We start from the raw sequence: 23,602 nt of genomic DNA, 5'->3' as shown, positions 1-23,602 counted from the left end.
TCTTTGCAAAAGTGGGGAGATTTTTGCTAATCTCTTTGTAATAAGGCAAGACTTGAGCACTAGAGGGTAATAAGTAAGAATAAATAACTTCTATGGCTAATTATTGATTCATTCGGCTATTTAACTGTTCCCGCTCATGCTTCTAATGATACTGTATATGTAAAAATAGATTTTTTATCATAATATTTCCCTGTAGCAATGTATCATGTAAGCTATAAAAAATGTTAGTGTGATAAGCCTACTGCTGACTCGATGTAATGATATTTATAAAGGAATGAGGGAAGTGTGAATGGAACAAACAATATGCAGCTTCATCCCACCCAACCACGAACACATCACAAGACACCCGGAGGATAGTTTTGTCTCGAAAAAGAAACCGGTCACTGAAGTCAGGTTGAATTAGAAATGGTTTTAGCAATGGTTCTCATAATGTATCATGGTTACGTAATTGCCAAATCAAAATACCCATGCTGTAAAATCAACTGTAAGGCATTTGAACAAAACAAAGAATGCATTGTACAACAGAACAAGCTCATTTCTCATGAAGACGTGGGAGTATCAGGGGTGGCTTGAGGGGGCCCTAGCTTTCCCTAGACCGATGAATGTAATCCATCAGTCGTCCAGGTATGATCCATAGTAAAAGAAAATATAAAATTTATCAACTGAACAAAAAGTTGCAGGAGTGAAGATATTTCGTTGCTCACCCAAGCCGCTTCTTCGGTTCTGGTCAGATTACTGATGGACACAGCCTTATATCTACCTACTCATTAGGGGCTTGAATGATTATGCTACGCAGGACTCAGGCACAGTGCACACTTAGTGTAGCTCAACAGACCTAGCCTACAGACAGAAACTGTAGACAATGGGTGTTTTTAGTTTCAGTGTAGTTGGCTCCTCCCTTCAGACAGATATAAGGCAGTGTCCAGCAGGAATCTGACCAGAACTGAAGAAGCAGCTTGGGCAGCGAAATGTCTTCACTCGTACAACTTTTTGTCCAGTTGACAGATTTTATATTTTTCTTTAACTCCCCTAGAATGTTGTTCAAAATGAGACTCCAATAAAAGAATTCCATATTAGCTTTTATAAATCACTACAGACAGTTAATTACCATAGTATCATGTGAGTATCAGCACAGTAATTCTAAAGTTTACCAGCTTGTACTGCCATATATAAAAAGCATTTAACTGCACTACAGTTAAATAGGTCACATGAGATTCTGAAACGTTCATAAATAAACAACTCTGGGGACCATTATGAAAATTGCAGGTTTGTTACACTTTGGCACAGCCCATTTTACAACCTCCATGTGTTTTGTCTGTTTTGTCCTATGTATTGGCGTCATAAAGTGCCAGGGGGATGTGTCGAGGCTTTTAAACCTGATTAGATGTAAATAAAAGCCAAAGGGGAAAGATACAATGGTGGAGGATGATGGAGGAGGAGTCTATATTTTATGCTACTTAAAACTGACAAAAAACATTTATGTCCCGTCAAAAGTATAAATAGACTTATTATAATTTATAAAGGCAATAGCCGTATACATGATTGTTACTGTCTTAAAAAAATAACTAGTTCATTTTAAACTGTTTGGAGCAGTCCAAACTTATTCTCCAGGGTAAAGCTAACAACAACTAGCAGACAACCTGTGCACTTCCTGCTTCACAAATAATAAAATGCTTTATAATTAGATGCAGACACCACACAGTGGGTGCAGAACTAATGCCCATATTCACAAATTATTTTTAATACAACTTTTGGTACTGACTAGAGCAATACTAGTAATTACAATAGAAAAAGAAATAACATAATTTCATTTAAAGTAGTGTAACAAATAATGATGCATGCGATAACTTTTGATGGGCACGTCACAGAGGAGCAGAGTGGAGTCTAAACTTTATCCCTGTATCTCTTCCTAAAACTGCAGCATGTCTGAAACACAATGTGCTGTCATCTCCTGTAATCTCCTCCAAAAATAGCCGCTCCGTGTCTCTGTTGTTCATAGTACAATGCTGGAGTATTTTTAGATAATACTAGTGTAGTTATGAAGGGCTTACCGGACAGAGGTGAAACCTGAAATATAACTTCCATATGTACTTTGGTATGCTGCTAAGGTGAAACTGAAAATCCAGACATCTTAAATTAACGAATGATCAGTCATACATGAAAACATTTGGATTTCAGAGTAGCACAAGATCTACCCCAGATAAGAGAGAATTAAACTAGGTCTAAACTTCACATTTTTGACAAATAAAAATACACAACACCTTTATATCCTTAAAAAGTTTTGTTTATCGATGACATAGATGGACGGATCCAAATAAAACTCAACGCATTTGGCTTATGTTAAACTACAATAAATATTTACCACAGATACTAACTAACCAAACAAAGTATAAACACATAAACCTGTTGATCGAAACAACAACTGAAGACCTATTGTGTCTCTGCCTGCTACAGAGCTATAATCTACAACACCTGTGGATCATTATGTTATAATTTGGACATTTTAAATCACAATATTCATCCAAAATGACTTAATACAAGAAGTCTGTTGACGTGCGGGTTAGAAAACTGCAGTGCCCAAAGGGAGCTGACGTCACCATAAACATCATCACAACAAAGCAGCAACGCCGATGGATATGTGCAAAACATGCAAATGAGCAGATTTTTTTTCAATTGAACCAAAATGACTACGCGAAGCTGCTGAATCCTGTGTGTACCACCGATTAAGAAAATAAAATTGGAGAACGAAACAAGTACAGCGCAGTGGGCGTATACAGGTGGCAGTGAAAACGAGAGTTGAACGGCATATGGCATCTTGAAAATTTGCGATAATAGATTGTTTAAACGTGCACAAATCACTCCAAAAACAACTTCAGGTGAGTGAATGGTAAGGGGAAACAACTATAGCATGGTAAAAGCTCTAAAAAGTCAAGTTTGGCATAATAGGTCTGCTTTAAGTACAATAAAACTTGACCAAAAACAAAAGAGACAATTAATCTTGAACAGAAAACCCAGAGTAATGCATGTGTCAAATTTCATGAGGGGCAATAACCAGCATATAGCCTTACTAATGTTAATGAATGGCAATAATTGACATTTATTGCTACTGTTAAACGTTACAAGCGCTGACAAGATCAAGATAAACAAATATTCATTTTACAGGTCCCATTGGGCTGGATACTGGCGCCAATCCTCCAACAGTTAAAGCCACTCCAGCCAGGCTTGCATCTAAGAGTATTTGCGCATACTTGCTTTTATGGTTTGTTTTAGCTAACCTGCTTGTCACTAGACGGGTGTTGTCATTCACAACCTGCAAGGAAAGAACACGCTCACAAAAAGCCAGGAACACTTTGTCCCATGTGCAGGTGTATATTTTCACCCTAGCAACACGCAACAGTGAGGTACAAGTTGCCAAAGCTGCATTCCTTAAATTCATGGGAATATAGGAAGTAACACAGGAAGTAATACAGGAAGAAACACAGAAAGTAATAGCAGCTGTAGCAGTAGTAGAAATAGTAGAAGCAGAAGAGCAGTAGAAGTAGAAGAAGTAGTAGCAGTAGCAATAGCAGTAGCAGTAGCACTAGTGTCATTCACAAACTGCAACGGAAACAACACGCTCCCAAACACCCAGGAACACTTCGTACCATAAATGATAATGTGTAGGTGTATATTTTCAACTTGGCAACACGCAACAGTAAGGTACAAGTTGCCAAAGCTGAATTCCTTAAATTCACGGAAATACAGGAAGTAATACATTTGGCATTAGGGGTTGTTTTGATAACTGTATCTGTTGACTCTTTCGGATAGGTCATATCGAGGTTGCTTAGGTAGATTTTGAGTTTGTAATAACAAAACTGGTCAGATAAGGTTAAGACTCGGGACACCTGGATTGGAAATTAATATAAAGTTTGGAGGAGGGCTGATCAACATGTTACCGCAGATTTATTTGAGATTGTTATGCCCCTAGGGTCTGGCAACGAGATCTAAAAAGATATGCCGTACTTTCATTTCCTCAAGGAGTTTGGACTAGCATTGATGTAACCGGTTTATTGTAGCAGATTTTAAGATAAAGTCTTTTTATAAACTACTAAAATGTCAACTTAGGTCAATACATTTAGTCATATTATAGTAGTAGCAGAAATAGTGGTAGTAGTAGCAGCAGCAGTAACAGTAGTAGAAGTAGCAGCAGGAGCAACAGTAGAAGTAGTAGTAGTAGTAGCAGGAGTAGCAGTAGTAGTAATAGAAGTAGTAGCAGCAGAAACAACAGTGGTAGTAGTATAAGTAGCGGTAGTAGTGAAAGTAGAAGTTGTTTATAATTATATTTTATCATCTATCTCTGCGTTTACTACTTTGACAATAGTCTCGGATTGCGAGAAGAAGGCAAGTTAAGTTTAGTTTGCTATTAACTAGTAGTAAACAATAATATGTGATGGAGAGCTTTTGTAGAAAAAGAAAAGCGCATTTATACACATTTTTGCGTGTGTGCCAATAATACCATAACAATCAAGTATAAAACAAGTAAAATGACTAAGAACTGAACCAACATTGTGTATCTAATAATGTGACTTTTTTTTTTAAAGTTCATGTTTAAAATCTGTTAAAAATAATCACTGGGCTTCTTTATAAATGCTGGTTACAATGTGATGATGTTATACTTCCAGATGGAGGCAGGAGCCAGATTTCCCTATTGGTTACATTGTACTTTGCCATGAAATATCCAAAAGGTAAATTCACAAATGTTGAACCTAATTTCTGATTTTGACTAGACCCAACAACTCACTGTATTATGACACAAATCTGCTTTTCAGTCATATTCATTTTAGCTGCCCCTCATCTGTATTAAATGTTATTGGTCTACAGACTGCTGTGATGTCATCTGAAACCCACCAATAGTTTTGTTGTTATGGCAACAATACTCTGCTTTTTCCAGCAAGAATCTGCTCTTATTAAACTAAAGCCAAATCAAGACCTGTAAAAGTGCCATATTATATAAAGAATACAGAAGTGAAATCATACCTAGACCGTAAAGTTAACTGGACTTAACCGCATTATATCTGGTCTAACAGGTCTATATATAGGGCCAGTACCAGGAGTATAATGTTACTATGACAAACAAACAGGGATGTCCTATCGAGAACCCAGAGTGCGAGGACCGGATACAGTTTAACGAAGTGTGTGTTATGCAAGTGCTGCTCGTGTCGCAGGAAGTTAACGACAAATTTATGGTCGACTCTGCACATGTGAGTCTGTAACGCACTCAGTCAAAGGCCAGTTTGTTAGGTACACCTGTCCAGCTCATTTACTCCTGAAACATGTTGAACACAGCAGAAGTGATTAGTATTTTCTTAAACTGCAGATTTACAAAGGTCTTTTTTGAAATTTTTATATCATGATGAGTGTGAAGTGAAGTGTGTTTGAAGTGTGATATATTGCTGAGGTAAATATAAATGATTATACTGAAACTAATTTATGCCACTGACACAAACCCAAGAGCAGATTTAAACTACAAAATCTACTCAAAATCTACACTACTTTTCTTATCGTATTGCCAAAAAATAACCAAAACTTTCCCAGTAGTACAAAGAAAAAGTACCACGATAAATACTGACCCCAAAAATATATTGTTCCAGTCTTCAAAATAAGTCGATATAGTATCATGACATAACATTTTCATAATTGGACAATGACAACAAGAAAAAAATATATATAAATAATTCCATCTAACGAGCAACACATCCTTAAAGGTGCACTATGTAACTTTCTGATGCATTGCCTGCTGCCTGCTTGCCCCCATGGAGATAATGTTGCTTGGAATGTTACACAGTATGGCATTAAAAGTCTCTATCTCCATTGGGACAAGCTGGTGTCACCGCAGGGAAACTTACAAGTCAGATCTGTGAGGAGTAAGAAAATGTGTTTTGTAATGTTCCTTTGATTAGCAGTGAGAGATTAAGTTTAATGCCATAGAGTGGAACATTCCAGGCAATAACATGACCACGGCAAGCAAGCGGCGGAAAACCTACTGAGGGGGTCAACCTGGCAATGTGGTTTTCAAAGGGTGCCATCTCAAAGGAACGTTTTTCAGCAAATTTGAGTCATAAAACATTACTTACGGGAAGATATTGGATGTGGAGCACTGGAATCAGGCGAAGTAATGGGTAAAGTTACTCATGTAAAAACAATATACCTGTTGTGGGAGTATGCAAGTAAGCCATGACTGAATGGAAACTGGGCAAGTTACAAGTCAGATCTGTGAAGAGTAAGAATACAGCAAGCAGGTGGTGGTGGAATCCCTTCTAGAAAAATTATATAGAGCTCTTTCCACTCCTTATCTAAAAAAACATAAATATCATAGTACCCAAACTACAAGTCAAATCTTGCTAGTATAGTCTATGAAGTACATGCATTATAGTCATTGGAAAGTTGTAAGATTAATAGATTTTGGTTATTTGTTGACTTAGAAAATACATTAGGGTGTTTGTTGACGAGTCGCGTGGAGCCGGTGAAGCCCAAACAGGTCATTACTGTACACCCATGGTCAATTCATGCGCTCACGTTTTGACTACTGACACCTCTACTATACTCAGAAATGACCTGAAGTTACCCTGTGGTCCATACTTTCGCTTGACCAACATGGCAACTTTTAAATCCAGAAGTTTGTTTGGAAAAGGCCTCTCTGGGGTCGACGCGGCAGATGACCACATGTTTTCCAGGCGATACAAAAACAAAAGTAAAGTCATTTTTTGAAACTAGCAACAATGTGGATATTGAGGTAATGTTTTAAGGAGTCAACCTGGCAACCTGGTTTTCAAAGGGTGCCATTTGAAACAACACTTTTCAGCTAATTTGGGTCATAAAATATCACTAACGGGAAGATATTGGAAGGTATTGGAATCAAAAGGTGTAGTACTGCGTAAAGTAACTTATATAAAAATTATATACCTGCTCTGGGTTTTTAAATGTACCTTTGATTAGCAATGATAGGTTAAGTTTAATGTCATATTGTGAAACATTTCAGGCAATGACATGACCACAGCAAGCAGGCGGTGTCAACCCAGCAACATGGTTTTCAAAGGGCGCCATTTCAAAGAACATTTTTTAGCAAATTTGGGTCATAAATAATACTTACGGGAAGATATTGGATGTAGAGCATTGGAATCGAAGGCGTAGTACTGGGTAAAGTTACTCATATAAAAATAATATACCTGTTCTGGGAGTAAGTAAGTCATGACCAAATAGAAACTGGGCAAGTGGTCGGGAAAATAAGCCAGCAGCCAGTCTTATGAATTATCTCTAGAAAGGTAAATCAAACATCCATTTCGATAACTTATCTGGCAAACTTGATAAATAATGAAGTAGCTCATGTAAGTTTCTTCAAATTGTTTGCAGTACACTTGTTCTATTAAAACTTTACTTTATATTTACTTATTTTAGATCTCTTTTTTCACCTTTAAACTTTATTTATAAAGCGCTTTTCATATATAGCACTATTGTTTTATGTATGTTTTATGAGTTATCTGCGTTCTACTGCATACTGTGGCTTTGAACAATGTATGACGCTTTTCTATTTTTACAAGAAATAAATAAAATGAATAGCCTAGACTAAAGATACAACGAAATCTCTAAAAAGGCAACTCAAACAGAGGTAGATACGTTATCTACTTTTACTTGATTAAAGAAAGGCTTAAGTAAGCATCTACGTGTGTGTTGTTTATATAAAACATGTTCTATTAAAAGTTTAGTTGTCATCTTTCAGAGAAGTCTACACATATTTTCAACCACTCACTCCCTAACTTTACACAACAGACACACAATGTCCCCTCAGGTTTCCATACTTTTGGGAACATTACATTCACTTAGATTCATTAACTGGAACGTTAACCAAAACCTCAACCATAACCTTTTTAAGCTTTAATCTTTAAACCACATTGTTGATCTAATGACAAAGGATTTGTGTAATGGAGACTAGACTTTTGTTCCAATAAAGTCAGTGTGTACACAGATTTTAGTCCACACAATATAATAACAGCTGACACACATAGTCTACACTAAAATTATCAAAATTTGGTTGAGCACAGATGAACCAGTTGTTAATACTATGTCCCAAAACTGGATGCACGGGGGAATAAACACGAGATATTGTTGCAACCATTAAAATATATTTATTAGTATTTTAGGGTCCCTATTTACTTGAGACTAGGCCTGTCATGATAACAATTTTTGATTAAAAAAATACAACGATAAATCATAATATTGAAATGAATTTATACAACTTTCACAATAAACTTAAAACATTATAATCACAGTAAACAATTTTCTAAGTGAATTATATTAAACATATTTTGGCTGGCCATATATAAATAATACAATGACACACTAAAGTAGTTAGTTCTAATATCTATAATGTGTGATGCAAGTTAATTATTGGACCATCTCAAACCAACTCAACTAAAATGTCATTATATAGGCCTAATACTACGCAAAATTTAAAAAAAACTTCCCACAAAAAAAATATGATTATTATTATTATTATTATTATTATTATTATTATTATTATTATTATATCTGGCATGTATTGAACAGCAGCAGCAGTCCCTGCTTAGACCGCTGCCCCCGCGACCCGGCCCCGGATAAGCGGAAGAAAATGGATGGATGGATGTATTGAACAATAAGTCAATATAGTAATTATCATGACAGGCCTACCCAGTCCCAGCAGATTCATCGAAAACCATTGATTTGTCCCAGTTTTATATAAGAACTGTCCCAGGTGTCCCTATTTTTGACCGATAATATAATTGTCATTTATTTAGCTAAAATACAGAAAAGTGTGCTTGAAAATGACCATAAGGCAAAAACATACACCTACAGAAGTCCCTCAGATTATCACTGACCCACAAGCGAGTCAAGAATGCACAATGTCACAATTTTATTTATATCAACCATCCCAACCCGGGTTTGTCCCAGTTTTGAATTTTGAAAAACTGGCCACCCTATACTCTAATTTTGTACAACTAGCCATGGCTTTAGATAGTAATTGAAAACCAAGTGGGATGATTGCTACGGTATCTATTTTTAGTGTTTAAGATGTTTAAAATCCCTGTGCACTTGAACAGAGGTCCACTGTGTTGCTGTGACGTGTCTACGCATCTAAAAAAAGACACAATTATCACCGGAGGCTAATAAGACGGTGCTATCTTGACTCGAGAGCTCGGAGCAAACAGTATGAACTAAACACACAGTATCTCGCCAAGCTATCATTAAATTAGCACACATTTCATACTGAACAAATTTTATACGCGACATAGTTTCCATTGGCCTCTCTTTGAAAATTGGGTACAGCTAATACCACCTAGCGAACATGCTAACGTCAATGTCGCATGAGTAAATGTGCGCTATCAATGTGGGCTTGATTCTGTCTCCTCCTTGCCTCTTGGCTGGATCTGATAAGCTCAAATTGGCAGAACTGCAAGCCCTGTAGAAGAAATTACACTGTGGTTGTGTTGGCATCCACTGAAAGTGATAGGGCAGAGGGAGCTGGTACCATGCCACTAAACAGTAGCCATGTTGACCTAAAGGCTTCACACAGGAGGCAGGTTATACACTAAGATGATACAAAGAGTGATTTATATTAGTTAAAGACTAAAATGCTTAAAGACTTATTTCTGGTTAGGGGTCTGGCACCTGCTTGTCTCCATGGAGATTCATTGCTTAAAGTAGGGGAGTCCAAACTTTTTTCACTGAGGGCCACATACTGAAACATATTTGAAGCGGGGGGGCACAGACCAGTACCGATACAGGGAGTCAAATGACTTGGAAGATTATTTTAGGTCTGTGTCACAATGCAATGTGATGTTATTCAGGTTATAGAGGTAGAATCTCTTCAATTTGTACTAAAAAAATACTTCCTGATCAATACGGCCAGTTTAGGAGGAGGCATGAGGACCAACAAAAATTGGTCTGAGGGCCGCATTTGGCCCCTGGGCCGTATATTGAACAGCCCTGGCCTAAAGGAATAACATCTTCATGGAGACAAGCAGATGGTGGACACTGTAACAAAAAAGTCTATATTACCTCCTCAAAAACATACCTGGAGTACACATGTTTGAGTAACCGTGCACTATTAGTCTGTCTACATCTCCAAAACTCTGCTCTATTCCACCTTGTGATGTCATGTAGTGGTAGTGGTAGTTTTCAAGTTAACAGCTACATTTTACCCTTTGTTCAGTTGACATTGGCAATTCCGGGGCTGAAATTATCCAAATGATTCTGGTGAAGGTGTATGGAGTGGTGCACTTCCATGTTTTAATGAAACAAAACACAACTCCAGTTATGTTTGTGATAAGGAAAGAACATTATAATATAGATCAGAATACAGTGTAATATGGGCCCTTTAAGTAACATAAATAACACAAAGAAACGTACATAAGGGGTGGGACAATAAACTGCATATTATTTTCATGTGTATAATTATAATAGGGGTTATATAGATCTAGATGGTCACCTTGCGCAGGCATATGACTAGAAACTACAGATACTGCTACCACTGGATTGCATTACATTGGCATAGCACCAGGTCTATGCTACGCTAAATGAGCCATATCCAAAGTGAGATAAGGTTCATGGAGACTTACAAGCTACTAAACGAAAGAGAGGGGGTGAGTTATGCTTCGTAACTCTCTAATACAAACTGCACAGGCGTAGCAGCTGTTATTAATACCGTTTTAATGAATTGCTATTAAACAAGCATGTATTTGGCTTCTAGATCCTTTACCCAAGAGCCCACTGTGATCACGATAATGACTCCAACAGAAATGACGTAACTTTGAGCCAGCACAAACCCTGTTCTTGTTCGTTTAGTCCCCAAGTGACTTTTTACACTTTGAACTGCGTCATAATTCCACCTGAGTAACTATATGAGAAGCAAGTGACGCCGAGTTACAGGACAGATTTTGTGGAGAGGCAACCCCGCTCACAGAAAGCATGCATGTTTTTTAATGTATTATTTGCGGACTAAAAACACCTGTTATTGAATTAATGCAAGACAGTGATTCCGTGCTGTGGACCAAAACAGTAGTAACATCATGAAGACAAGCAGGTGGCAGATCCTCCACTAGAAATGTTACATAATGGATCTTTAACATTTGCTAAGCTACAAAAAGTGTTATCCCAAAACATCTTGCTATAAAAAGTCATAGTTGTCTGTAAATCGTTTGTGTTTTTACATCAGTTCACTTTACTTCAATGCAGGCTGGAAAATCTTTCACTACTCAGTTTGCATCACAGTTGAATGTGGTAAAACTAAAACTCATTAATGTTTAACAACAGACTATACTCAAAAAGATTTATATTGTCAAAATGCAAAGTTAATTTGTTTAAGGTACAATAAAGATACCAAGAGATAACCCAAGAGATAACAATGAAATGTACTGTTTGGGTTTGACATCACAGTTAAATGCTTCACCAACTGCCCTCAATCTACCTCATATGTTTGAAGAGAAGTATTAGGCTCTATTAGGTTATATTTATATTGTTATATTGCTGCTACCTCAACAAAAACATACCCAGAGCTGTGTTTTGTTTTATTTACACATGTCTGCATAAGCCTTTATTATTAGTCGACATCTCTGATGCTCAAAATGCTCTGTTCCACCTTGTAATGTCATGAAGCGGTAGTTTTCAAATTAACAGCCACCTTGTACCTTTAGTTCAGCAGAGATGAGCAATTCCAAATCTGAAATAATCCAAATGATTCAAGCGAAGGAGTATGGAGTTGAAAAACACAGTGGAGCACTTCCTGTATTACCACATGACATCACAAGGTGCAACAGAGTGTTTTCCCTAAATATGCAGGGTTTGTGTGTTAAACATGTGTGAATGAAACAAAACACAGCTCCATTTATGTTTGTGATGAGGAAACAACATCATGACATAGATCAGGCAATAGTGTAATATGGGCCCTGTAAAGACACACGTCATGGTTTTAAATGACAGATAATGCACCACATCTTTATGAATTGTTTTATCGCTATGACAATAGACAGTTCCTTCAAATTAGGAAGGAATTGTTTGCGTGAAGGCCTTAGAGAGGAGCTGTCCCATCATATATTGAGCAACTAGGGCACAGTAGGGAGTCACCTACAAGGATATAAGGCTGAACACGAGGTGAGAGAAAAGTACCACCACTGTTACTATTACTACTATATTTGGTGCATTAACTACAAGAGCTATAATGATATTCTCACCTCTATTATGGCAACTACCACTTTTTTGTTTTTATTTATCTTTATTTATACAGAGAGACCCAATGAGAACATTTATGCTCTCTTTGCCATGGGTGACCTACTCAAAATGCAGAAAAAATACAAACAAACAAACAAAAAAGTCCATTTAAAACCGATATATATCAATAAATATGCCCTTTTTAGTGTATTGGCTAAATTGCCCTTAAATCTCCAGCATAGGCTGATATTTTGTTTTGGTCAATCAGCTCCCTAAAAATACAAAGGAAGCTGTATATTACTATACTACTATATTACTATATTACTATACTATTGTACATATACTTTAATACGAAGAGATAGCTGCAAAAACGTGACTACACAGCTCTCTTATAGGTTTATGGTAAAAAAAAAAGCTGTGGATGAGTTTGTAATAAATTTAAATGACAGAATCTGGGGAAAATAATCAAAACTGGTCACACATATCGGCTCAAAAACATCGACAGATCTTATTCTCTGGATTCTAAACAATGGATATGGGCATCGGCCATAAAAAAAAACATATCGGTTCAACAATGATTTTTCAATGTGTAATTTGATGTAATGGTCTGAAATGGTGTGTAGTCTAATGAACTCATAAAGTACAGTTATATAAAACAAAATGTGCCTAGTAGCATTCACGTTTGATTACACAGAAAAAAAGCCGCATTAGAATTAACACAGTGCACACAAATGATGAAGGGGAATATAAAGTGGAGGGATTAGGTGGTTTGTGGGCCTTTCCCTCCTCTGCCCTTGCTCCAACAATAGTTATTGAGTTCATGAATGAAAGTAAGAGCAGGATAAACAAAAGCTGATCCATTATTTAGTGCTTCTACACATCCCTGAAAGCAGGTGAAGTCCCTGAATGGCATCCGAGCCAACTCTGTGCCATGTGGGGAGAGGTTGCTAAGCAGCAGCCACCCGGGATGGGACAGGACCTGGTTTGTTTTAGTCCTGGATTAAACCCTGGTCCAGTCCTGTTTAGCCCTATAAGAAACATTTTAGTCCTGGTTTAACTCTTGTTTAGTCTTGGTTTGTACAAGACTCCAATTTGTAATAGCATTCTGTGGTATGATATAAGATTGACTAAAGACCAGTTTTAGTTCTGGTTTAGTCTCAATTTACCTTTTGGTCCTGCTTTTGTCCTGATTTAGACCTAGTTTAGCCCTGGTTTAATGTATATAGTGGAAAATCAATTGTTAAAGTCCTGGTTTATCCCTGCTTTTTTGTAATGTATAGCTCTTCTTAAGCCTTAGTATTCATCATTGGTTTAGCCCTGTTGACATATTGTCCCATTATAAAGACATAGTTTGGTCTTGGTTTAATCCTATTCCGTCTCTAGTGACAGATTTAATCTTACTCTTAACCATAGCTCCTAGCCATATACTGCAACAGAGGTCCAGTCTAGGTCACTACACAGTCACATGTTACACAAGCCTAGATAACCCTATAAAAATATGGAACAATGTTGGACACACCTCCCACAGGAGAACAGCGGCGGCAGCTTTCTACTGCTTTGGTTTTGTGTTGAAGTAAGAACACAAGGACAAAAGAGATTCAGTGGTTTCAGACAATATAAAAAGAGTCCTTATACTTAGTTAGGTTGTGTGAAATGATCAGTCCAAAGTAATTCCATACAATCAGATGAACTGAACAAATAAGAAAATCCTTTGTAAATGTATACCAATTTGAAGCATCATTCTTTAATTCTGTTGCTTGGTAAATCCAGAATGGTCTCTGTCTGTATTTTTTATACAGATTGATATCAGTCTGGTCCCCACACCCTCCGTTGTGTCTCAACCCTGGTCAAACGTGATCGTCCAATCAGATTCGTTCTTTTCAGTGACAGATGTGAAACAAAGGAGCTCGTTGGTCACTTATAATTTGCAAATAATATCAAATTTATCTCACCTCAAATTAACAGAGTTTAGTACTTTGCTCATTTTTCAGCCCCCTGTGATATTTTTTCCTTTCTTTTTTCCTTTTTCCAATAAGGATGGACCATGCCTGTCCCTGATTGGCTAATCCACCTGCCAATCACGACCATTTAAAAATGGGTAGAGGTAATTCTGTGAGGAAAAAAAACAAAAAAATTTTAATCATTGTACAATATCAGTTTTGAAAAAAGGGGTGGGATCTACTTAAGGATGTATGTAATGAAAAAAGTAGAAAAAGTTGTTCTCATTCAAAATTTTACTAACGTACACTTTATTATTGATTATTGATCCACAAGGGAATTTACTAAGTCACAGTCAAAAGCAAACAGAATAGCAGTGAGAAAGCAAAACTGCACAATATACTAATAGAGGGTGCATGTATACTTTCACACACCTTATCAGAATTGGGACTTAACCTGGAACTAAACCAGGACAAGACAATAAACAGAAGAAAATATTTGTAAATTTCAAAAACTAAAACAACAGTTTGAATGTTTAAGTGGAGCAGAAGAAGTTATATAAGAGCCTAATAACATCAGCAGTAAGAAGTATGTGTAAACTGGACTGTAATCTCCAGATTGTGCTACAAATAAAGGTTTATCTTTATTTTTTTCTTTCTGTGTAACCAAAGTAATCGAATTAACAGAATTTGAGATCAAACGTGGTGTTTACTGTATCACTAATGCATTATTTACCGAGACAAAACCAAAATGCACCATTGGCGTCATGACCTGCACATCACCCTGGCAACACTTCCTTTATTGGGGAAAATGTTCTAATTTTGTTATACTATGACTCAACTAGTTATATATTACGTTTATATATATGACCTAGGGTATTGTTAATTAAGGCTAAAGTACATTTTTTTTGGTCCCCGTATAAATTTGTCCTCTGACTTTGATGTACCATTTGACCTGATGCTGCTACGGCAACCAGTCAGTTGTCAGGTATTGCATAATATTTAAAAAAAAAGTCCAAGTCAGATTTCCCTTCACTCCAAAGCGACTCTGTTTTAAAGGTAAGTTCAAGGTCTATATGATGCAAAATGGACTCTTGTGCGCTCTAAGACATGTTATAATGTTGTTACTTCCTCAAAAACATGGAGTTGTGTTTTGTTTCATTCACACATGTTTGAGTAACCCTGGATAACTAGTTTGTCCACATCTCCAAATCTCCAAATCTCCAAATCTCTGTTCCACCTTGTGATGCCATGAAGTGGTGGTTTTCAAGTTAACTGGTACCTTTTACCTTTAGTTCAGTAGAGATCGGCAATTCTGAAATGATTCTAGTGACTGTGTATGGAGTTTAAAAACACAGTGGAGTGGAGTATTACCACATGACATCACAAGGTGGAACGGAGTGTTTTCTGTTTGAGAGAGGAAAGAACATTATAACATAAATCAGAAAATTGCGTAATATTGGCCCTTTAAGGTAAGTCTTGTTGCCATAGTCTAATAATTACCCCAAGCCACAACAAATCAGAAATACATTTTAAGCACAAGATGAAAAGGTTGGGTTTTACTTGTCAAAGTGGAATCAAGAAGCCTTGTCACTTTCTGTTGCACTCACAAAAAGAAGTTTAAGCCTCCGCCCATAGAGCTGTGTTCACGCTAAGTGAATCAATATAATAATAATAGCTCCTTTGTATGTGACGATTAGAACTATTTTTAAAATTCTTTGGACATGACTCACCTGTGATAATTACGTGAACCAAATTTTTAGCAACTGGTTTTGTAAAAGTCATTTAGACCTAGAGCTGTGATGATTTTGCAGAATTACCATGTATCATTTGTATAGTTTTATTTTAGGTTTTGATTTAATTAAGGTGCACAATGTGACTGTAATAGTGGGAGTAAGCCACCTGCTGCTAGTCTCCATGGATCTGATATTGCTTTGCTTGGAATGTTTCAATGTGGCATTAAACTTATCAACCTCGCATTTATTCAGTTTCAAATGTTTGTATTGAAAAAAGTTTTTACTCTGAGCGGATTCAGCTTTCCACAGATATGACCTGTAACCTGCTATTTTCCACTGAGAAATGTACATATAACATACATACGTTTATGCCATACTATGGAACATTCTAACTCCAAAACATCTCCATCTATGTAACACCTTCACCAGAAAAGTTACATAGTGCACCTTTAATGAAATGTAGACAACCTAATAATTACTCAAACAATGTGAATGAAACAAAACACAACTCCAGGTTTGTTCTTGAGGAGGTCACAGCATTATAATGTGGCTTAAAACACACAAGAGTCCATTTTGTGTAATATAAGATCTTTAAACAGCTGATTGTGCTTCCTGTGGATTTGAGCTAATTCATATTTAAAAGGACCTGGGACTTTTCTCCTTGACTAGTAACAATGACGCACCTGAATGCTGCTCTGTCAACACTACTGCAGCGTTTGTGTTTAGCCACCAACAGTGAGCTTTGTGTTCATTTAGGCAATCACGGGCGTAATACAAAAGGTTGACCAGCAGGCAAGGTGATTTTGAGGTAATAAACGGTACTAAGATACGCTTCTGCGAGGTTAACTTATCACACTGCTAACAGTATCAACAATGGCCGACTTAAGCTTATAAGCAGCGATTAGGGAGATTACCTTGGCTCATGTCTAGAGTGAGGAGATGAAAGAGCACTGCTTTTTAACAAGGCTACAGGGGACCGAAATAAAAGGAGAATCATTCTTAAAGGTCCTATATTACGCAAATTTGACTCATGTGGGCTCTTAGCTATGTTATAATGTTACCTCCTCAAAAACATACCTGGAGTTGTGTTTTGATTCTTTCACATGTTTGCAAAATCTTATATTATTCATCTGTCTACATCTCCAACGCTCAAATGCTCTGTTTACCTTTAGTTCAGTAAAGATTGGCAATTCCAGGGCTGAAATTATCCAAATGATTCTAGTGAAGGTGAATGGAGTTTAAAAGCAAAATGGCACACTTCCTGTATTACCACATGACATCACAAGGTGGAACAGAGCGTTTTCAGTTTGAGAGAAGAACACAGCCTAAATATGCAAGGTTTGTGTGCATAAAAAAACACAACTTCAGTATGTTTTTGATGAGGAAACAATATTATAACATAGATCAAACAATGGTGTAGTATGGGCTCTTTAAAATGTCTATACCTCCACATCATCGAGTGTAAACATTGCATGCAAATATCAGTGGTTCCCAATTTTATATACTCAAAGTACAAAAACCAGTATGCATAAAACAGGCTTAAACTAGGCCTAATGATCCGAATCCAGTCCAAACAAGTACTAAACCAGTTATAAATCAGGGCTAAGCCAGGATTAAATCAGGCGTAAAGCAAAAAAAAGAGCAGAGCCAATTCATTCACACTACAACCAACCAATATTACATTTGTCTCTATGGGTGTGCTAAAATGACAATATAAACGCATATAAGAGTATTTTTAGGTTATTTTTTTTCCCACAAGCACATTGTAACAGTGCTACAATGTTGTTGCTTGTTCAGAGAGGAGAAATTTGTTGCAATACATTTGACAAAGTCACTGTTTTTGATTATTAAAATGTGAGTATTTCATATTATGTGCAGGTATTAGTTTAACAAAGAAATGCTGTTGTTAAAATGTGTTTGGTTTATAAACATAGTAACTTATCCCAGAATATAGCACCTCTAAATCTCTACACATCACAATATAATTAAAAATATTCTGCATTTTTTTAGCTATATTTTTCACATATAATAACAACTGGGATTCATGCAGGCAAATCCAAAATATCAGCAATGTGTCTTAACCAACAACGAGGAAATTGTTATGTAAAATAAAATAGCTTGAGGTGTATATCATGTCTTGAAACGTTCCCGAATCCCCTCAAACAAGAATCCTGTTGTGTAGAGTGACAGGCGGATTCTGAATCCCACTCCCACCTGCTGCTGTTAGCTTTAGCCTTCGGGGCACCTCACCTTGTGTAATCCCAGGATGCCTCAAATCGTCCTGGATAGACAAAGACTTCCTGTGTGCTAAAATAAGATAGCAGCTAGACTTAAGCAGCACATAATACATAAAGTAGTGAAGAAGTGTGCATTGATAAAGGATCGAAAATACAGATAAAACTAGATCCACTTTGAGATATCAAGTTAGATCATAAAGGTTAAAGGTTCACTATGTAACTTTCTCTCTGGTGGTTTCTTTTCTTCATGGAGATGACTTTGATTTGCCTGTAATGTTTCAGGATATGGCCAGAAAAAAATATGTCCCAAACTACAGGTACATGTCTCAAACTACTTATAGGTTGTTAATAAAAAGTAACTCAATAAATTCAAGATAGACACATTTAATGCTATACTGTGGAGCAGTCTGGGAAAAAGCCAGAACATCTCCATGGAAACAAGAAGGAGGCAGAACTCAGCATCAGAAAAGTTAAACACTTGAAATGACTGCATCTTCTACAAAAACTACTCCAACAGTTACTACTACTGTTACGATTATTACTATTACTACTACTAATACTGCTGCTACTGCTACTACTTCTACAATAACTACTACTACTACTACTACTACTACTACTAGGCTTGTTACAATAATTACTATATTGTGTGCACATTTTCTTTGCACTATAGGGATATTTGGGGTTATTTTTTGGCTATGTGATAAGATTTGAGTGTAAAAGGTTGAATAAATCATTTCTTATGACTTATGCAAACTAAGTACAAAAGTGTTTCATTCTGCTGTTTATTTTTGTTTTGTTGTTTGTTGTATGTTTTTTAACAATATTGTAGATTTCGAATACTTTTTGTGGTTTAAATCTGCTCTTGGGTTACTGTGTCAGTGGCATAAATTAGTTTCAGTATTATCATTTATCATCTATATTTAATTCAGCGATATATTGAACTTCAAAATGTGTTATCGCGACAGCCCGAACTACTACTACTACTACTACTACTTCTAGGTCTACAACTACTAGTACTAAGCCTACTACTACTACTGCCGACTGTGTCACACGAAGGGTCCAAAAGTAGGCAACGGGCTTAGGGTTAAGTCCTAGAGTGTGCTATCAGTGTAACTAAGCAGGTGAAGGGGCAGCTGCTGCACAGGCCGTTTAATACCAACACGTCAAAACAATGTAGGACAGTGATCGAGCATCAGTTAGACACGTCTATAATATCAACATGGGGAAGGAAAGTTGTTTGTTGACATACGACACCTACACATACATCCTTAGGCATGTCTTGGGGCCTGGAAATGTTTCACAAGCTACAGTGCAGAGGTAAAACTGAGGTGTGAAAAAATGCTGTTTACTAAAAGAGCTACAGTAAATACCAAATTTGAACAAAGGTCAGTCATGGGTCAATGTGATGGGTCAAAGAAAGTTAATTTTGGTGTGGATAGAACAAGGGATTTGGTAGCCTATCTGCGCCCTACTTATGTTATTATAAGCCAGACATCTTAAGGTAGGACTAATAAAATACCGACAAACATATTTTGACAACATTTTTGCACCATTTTGTAATACAACCCAGAGATTTAAAAAAAACTCAAGAGAGAACACTCACTAACACTCAGAAACTAAAACTTGAAAAAGCGTCTTATAGGATTCTGTACTATTTTCAAAACGATAGGAAACATACACCTCTTTCTTTTCTCCATGGAGATGTTACTGCTTTGCTAGTATATTCCGAAGTATCGGATTAAATGTATCTATCTCAGTGGAGGCAAGCAGATCTGTGGAGAAGCAAGCCTGCTCAGAGTAAGAATGTATAAATATTGTTGAGCCATAAAAACACCTGGATTGAATAGAACAGGATAGATACAGGTCTGTCAGAATAATTACTGTATCGACTTATCGTTCAACATATGTTAGACTTTTTTTTTAAATCGTGTGTACATTTTGCTTTGCACTATTGAGAAATTTTGGGGTATTTTTTGGCTATATTATAAGATTTGAGCTGTAGAAGGTTGAATTAATAACTTCTATGACTAATTACAGACGCAAACTAAGTACTAAAGTGTTTCATTCTCCTTTTTGTTTACTGCAGCTCATGCTTTTTCACAATATTATAGATTTAGAATAGTTTTGGGGTTTAAATCTGCTCTTGGGTTATTGTTTATCGCCTATATTTACTTCAGCAATACTACATATCGCACCTCCAAATTTGTTATCGTGTCAGGCCTAGATAGATATGTCGTTTCCAGTACAATCTGTAGACAAGCAGGTAGCAGACCTTGCACCAGAAAAATTTTATAGTGCAGCTTTTATCAACTTATCCCTATTCCATGCAACTTCTATAATTCTCCATGTTCAGACCCAGCCTCGCAGAGCCATGGCTGGTGCTAATTGAAACCAGAGATTAGCCTGGATCACGGTTCACAGTAGTTTGGGCTGCTGAGAGACAGTGTGACCCGAGTTACCGCCGACGCACACGAACGACACAGCCCCAGTCAAGGTCGAACATGGAACTATATACAGTAGATTAGCCGCTTCACAGAACACACTAAAGCTTTGGACATCGGGATACCATGGAGAGAGAGAGAAACTGAGAGAAAGAGGGAGAAAGGAGGAGAGGGAGGGATTTGGAAAGCAAAGAATGAAACAGTTGAGCTGTAACAAGGTTGATGCAAACTAGCAATATCTTACCCACATGGTTTTGTCATAAAGTCGCCATTTTACCCAAATACCCGTAATACTACATCTATTTCAACCAATCAATTATAATTTTCATAATCAAATCTGACAAGCTTTAGTACACTTGGTTGTCTGGTCTTGTCTTGAATAGTTGTTATTCTTTGAGTACTTTGGTCATGTTTAAGCTCTAGCAGGACAAGCACCACTGTACTTTGCAAGATAGAAGTTACAGTACGTTTTGTGTGCATTGAGATAAGCCTGTGTTAAAGGTTCGTCTATAAAACAGGATACTGATTGATATAGGTTACTTGGACTGTTTGGACTCTTGCATCCTACCTGTAGTTCACACCACGCCACCTCCACAGTGGTCTCCGTGTCCAGCCCTTTGTACACATTCTTGAAAGACCCTCGTCCGATCTCAACGTTGAACTTGAGATATCTTCCATCAGGGGACGTCGCCACGGCTTTGGTCTCCAGGTCCTCCTTCTCCTCCTGCTCACACTGCGCATCAAAGGCGATCTGGGACAAGTTCTTCTGCTGTTTGGTCTGGACCAGTTCACTTTCAGAGTCAGAGCTGGGTCTGCGCTCCCAGTGCGCCTCGTGGTTTGTGGGGTCCGGCTGAGAGGGGGGCGTGTGGGTGCTCGTGCCCTGGCTGGAGACGGGTGAGGGCGACTGGGGTGACTCTTCCTCGGCTTTCTCTTCCTCCACTCTGGACTCTGTCAGTGTGAGGATATTTTCAGCGGACCAGGACAAAGTTTTGGAAAGGACACCGCTGTAAAGAGGCGAATCCAGGTCCATGCTGATCTTCTGCAGCCCATAAGAGTTCCTTCTGGCGCCCAAGCCGTGCGTCCTGAGCACGGATGGGACTCGGGGCTCTGATATGTCCATGTGGAGGCCGGGGAAAACGCGTCCTGGGATCTCAACTTGTGCGTTGGACATTGTTGCAGGTTAATATAATCTCAAATTGGTGCCTAAAACAGGACATAAGAAGAGTAGCAACAGGGTCACTAAGGACAGTAAATTGTTCAGAGGATGCAATGTCAGATCGTAAACAACAGATAAAAAATACATTTAAATAAAAATAACTTTGAACAATACTCACAATTACACGATAAAAAAAGTAAACTTACTAAATATGTCGACTTATTCATGACAGCTGGAGTTCACACCGTCTCTCGTCGACAAACCCGCAGATAAACGCACATTAAAGCATACTTCCTCCTGGATTATCAGAGTTGTTGTCTTGTACAAGTCGTCAGTCATAACCTCGAGAGGGAGGGCAGCTCTGCCTATATCAACAGAGCAGTGGAAAGCAGCGCGCGCCGTGCGTCCCAGCAGCGCGCGGACAAAACTCCGCCCCTTTCCCTCCAGCATGGACGCGCGCATCCAATAGGCAATAATTACAGCACGTGGAAAGATATTATTAATTAATGCCAATAGAAGAAGCAGGGGTATATTTACTCTATTGTTTTAGCAGCTGTTTGGTTTCCTAAGTGAGTCGTGCTTTAGAGACGATAGGTTTGTTTGCGATCATGAGATTTAAAGGTTTGGATCATGTTTGTGCCTGAACCAAAGGGCAGCAGGAAGCCCCTTGTATAATTGCCCCCAAATGTTTGTGTACCAGTTTTTGTTGACCAGTGCTAGAACAGCCCAGCTTGTCCAGCCAAAGTATTTATAACACAGTGCGCGTTATTAGAATGATAATCCACAGACACGCCGCAGACAAGTGGGTGTAGTTCCAAAGTATGCTCAATAGGGGGAGCCAAGTACAGTATTAGAGTAACAGGACACTTTTATAATCAGTCAAGGCCACCCTGAGCGAGCCCCACCTGTTGAACACGTGTTTGGAGGGGTTTTTACCTACGAGCTGGACTCTCCTGAGAGATGTTACGTCCCGAGTAGCACATGTTATGAATAATTCTGCACAGCTGTGGACCAAAACAGCCTCTGTAATCTGCCAGGCACGTTTAGATTATGTTTCTGCTTTGTATGGAATACAAATGAATAGGCATGAATTGTGTAGGCTACTAATAACGGGGCAATATAAGGAAATCACTGTGTGATTAGGGCAAAGGTTTTTGGATATTGTATTATTTTACATGCTATAGAATACTTTACATGCCTCACGGCCTCACCGAAGCAAGTTCCTAGTTTGTGAACTGTGTTCACAGACTATGGCAATAAAAGTCTTCTGATTCTGATTCTGACATAGGTAGTACTATTCTGTTTATGGTTATTAGGCCTATATGGTATTTTCACGCTGTGTGTCCCAAGCAGTGGTGGAAGTAGTACTATAGATACTGGAATAAAGTAAGTAAAGTATCACATGGAAAAAAATCTCATTTTAAAATGTACTATAAGAGTAAAAAGTAAGTATTATGCGCAGATTTTGAGGTTTTATAAGGCTTCATATGTAATGATTTGATAAAGATTTGTGTTGACTTTTGTTCTATGGAATCAATTGCTTTTTCTAGCAGTTTTTTGTTTTGTTGTGTTAAAAAACGAACTTTTCAGCAAGTCTCAAACAATAATAAAAAATACTTTCACTTTTGCGTCCTATTCAAGAATGTAGTGGTGTAGAAAGTACAGATAACCTGCTCCCAAATGTAGTGAATTAAAAGTAAAAAGTATCCACTTTAAAATTTTGAGTAGATACCTAAAATTTACACTTAAGTACAGTACTTTACTACTTTTACTTCATTACATTTATCACTGGTCCCAGATCATTTCCCTTGTGGGTCGACAAAGTTAAAAAAGTGAATTATTATAGAAAGTTAAATATTTTCAGAATTTAATTTGT

The 23,602-nt window shown here is 37.5% G+C and overlaps 1 protein-coding gene across 2 annotated transcripts in view; it reads right to left on the bottom strand.

Moving 5' to 3' along the window:
• The window catches only part of wnk4a (WNK lysine deficient protein kinase 4a), a 70,616-nt gene extending 48,507 nt beyond the window's left edge, over window positions 1-22,109 (bottom strand). For both annotated transcript variants that reach the window (XM_033984191.2, XM_055229423.1), the window contains exons 1-2: window positions 21,933-22,109; window positions 21,139-21,773 (exon numbers count right to left, since the gene is read on the bottom strand). In XM_033984191.2, the coding sequence (XP_033840082.1) occupies window positions 21,139-21,741 (603 nt within the window). In that variant the 5' untranslated portion in view covers window positions 21,742-21,773; window positions 21,933-22,109. The remainder of the gene's footprint in view (window positions 1-21,138; window positions 21,774-21,932) is intronic.
• Window positions 22,110-23,602: the final 1,493 nt, after the last annotated feature.

The sequence above is a fragment of the Periophthalmus magnuspinnatus genome, chromosome 19 (assembly GCF_009829125.3).
Source record: "Periophthalmus magnuspinnatus isolate fPerMag1 chromosome 19, fPerMag1.2.pri, whole genome shotgun sequence".
Lineage (NCBI taxonomy): Eukaryota > Metazoa > Chordata > Actinopteri > Gobiiformes > Gobiidae > Periophthalmus > Periophthalmus magnuspinnatus.
This window is presented reverse-complemented; position numbering and strand designations above follow the sequence as displayed.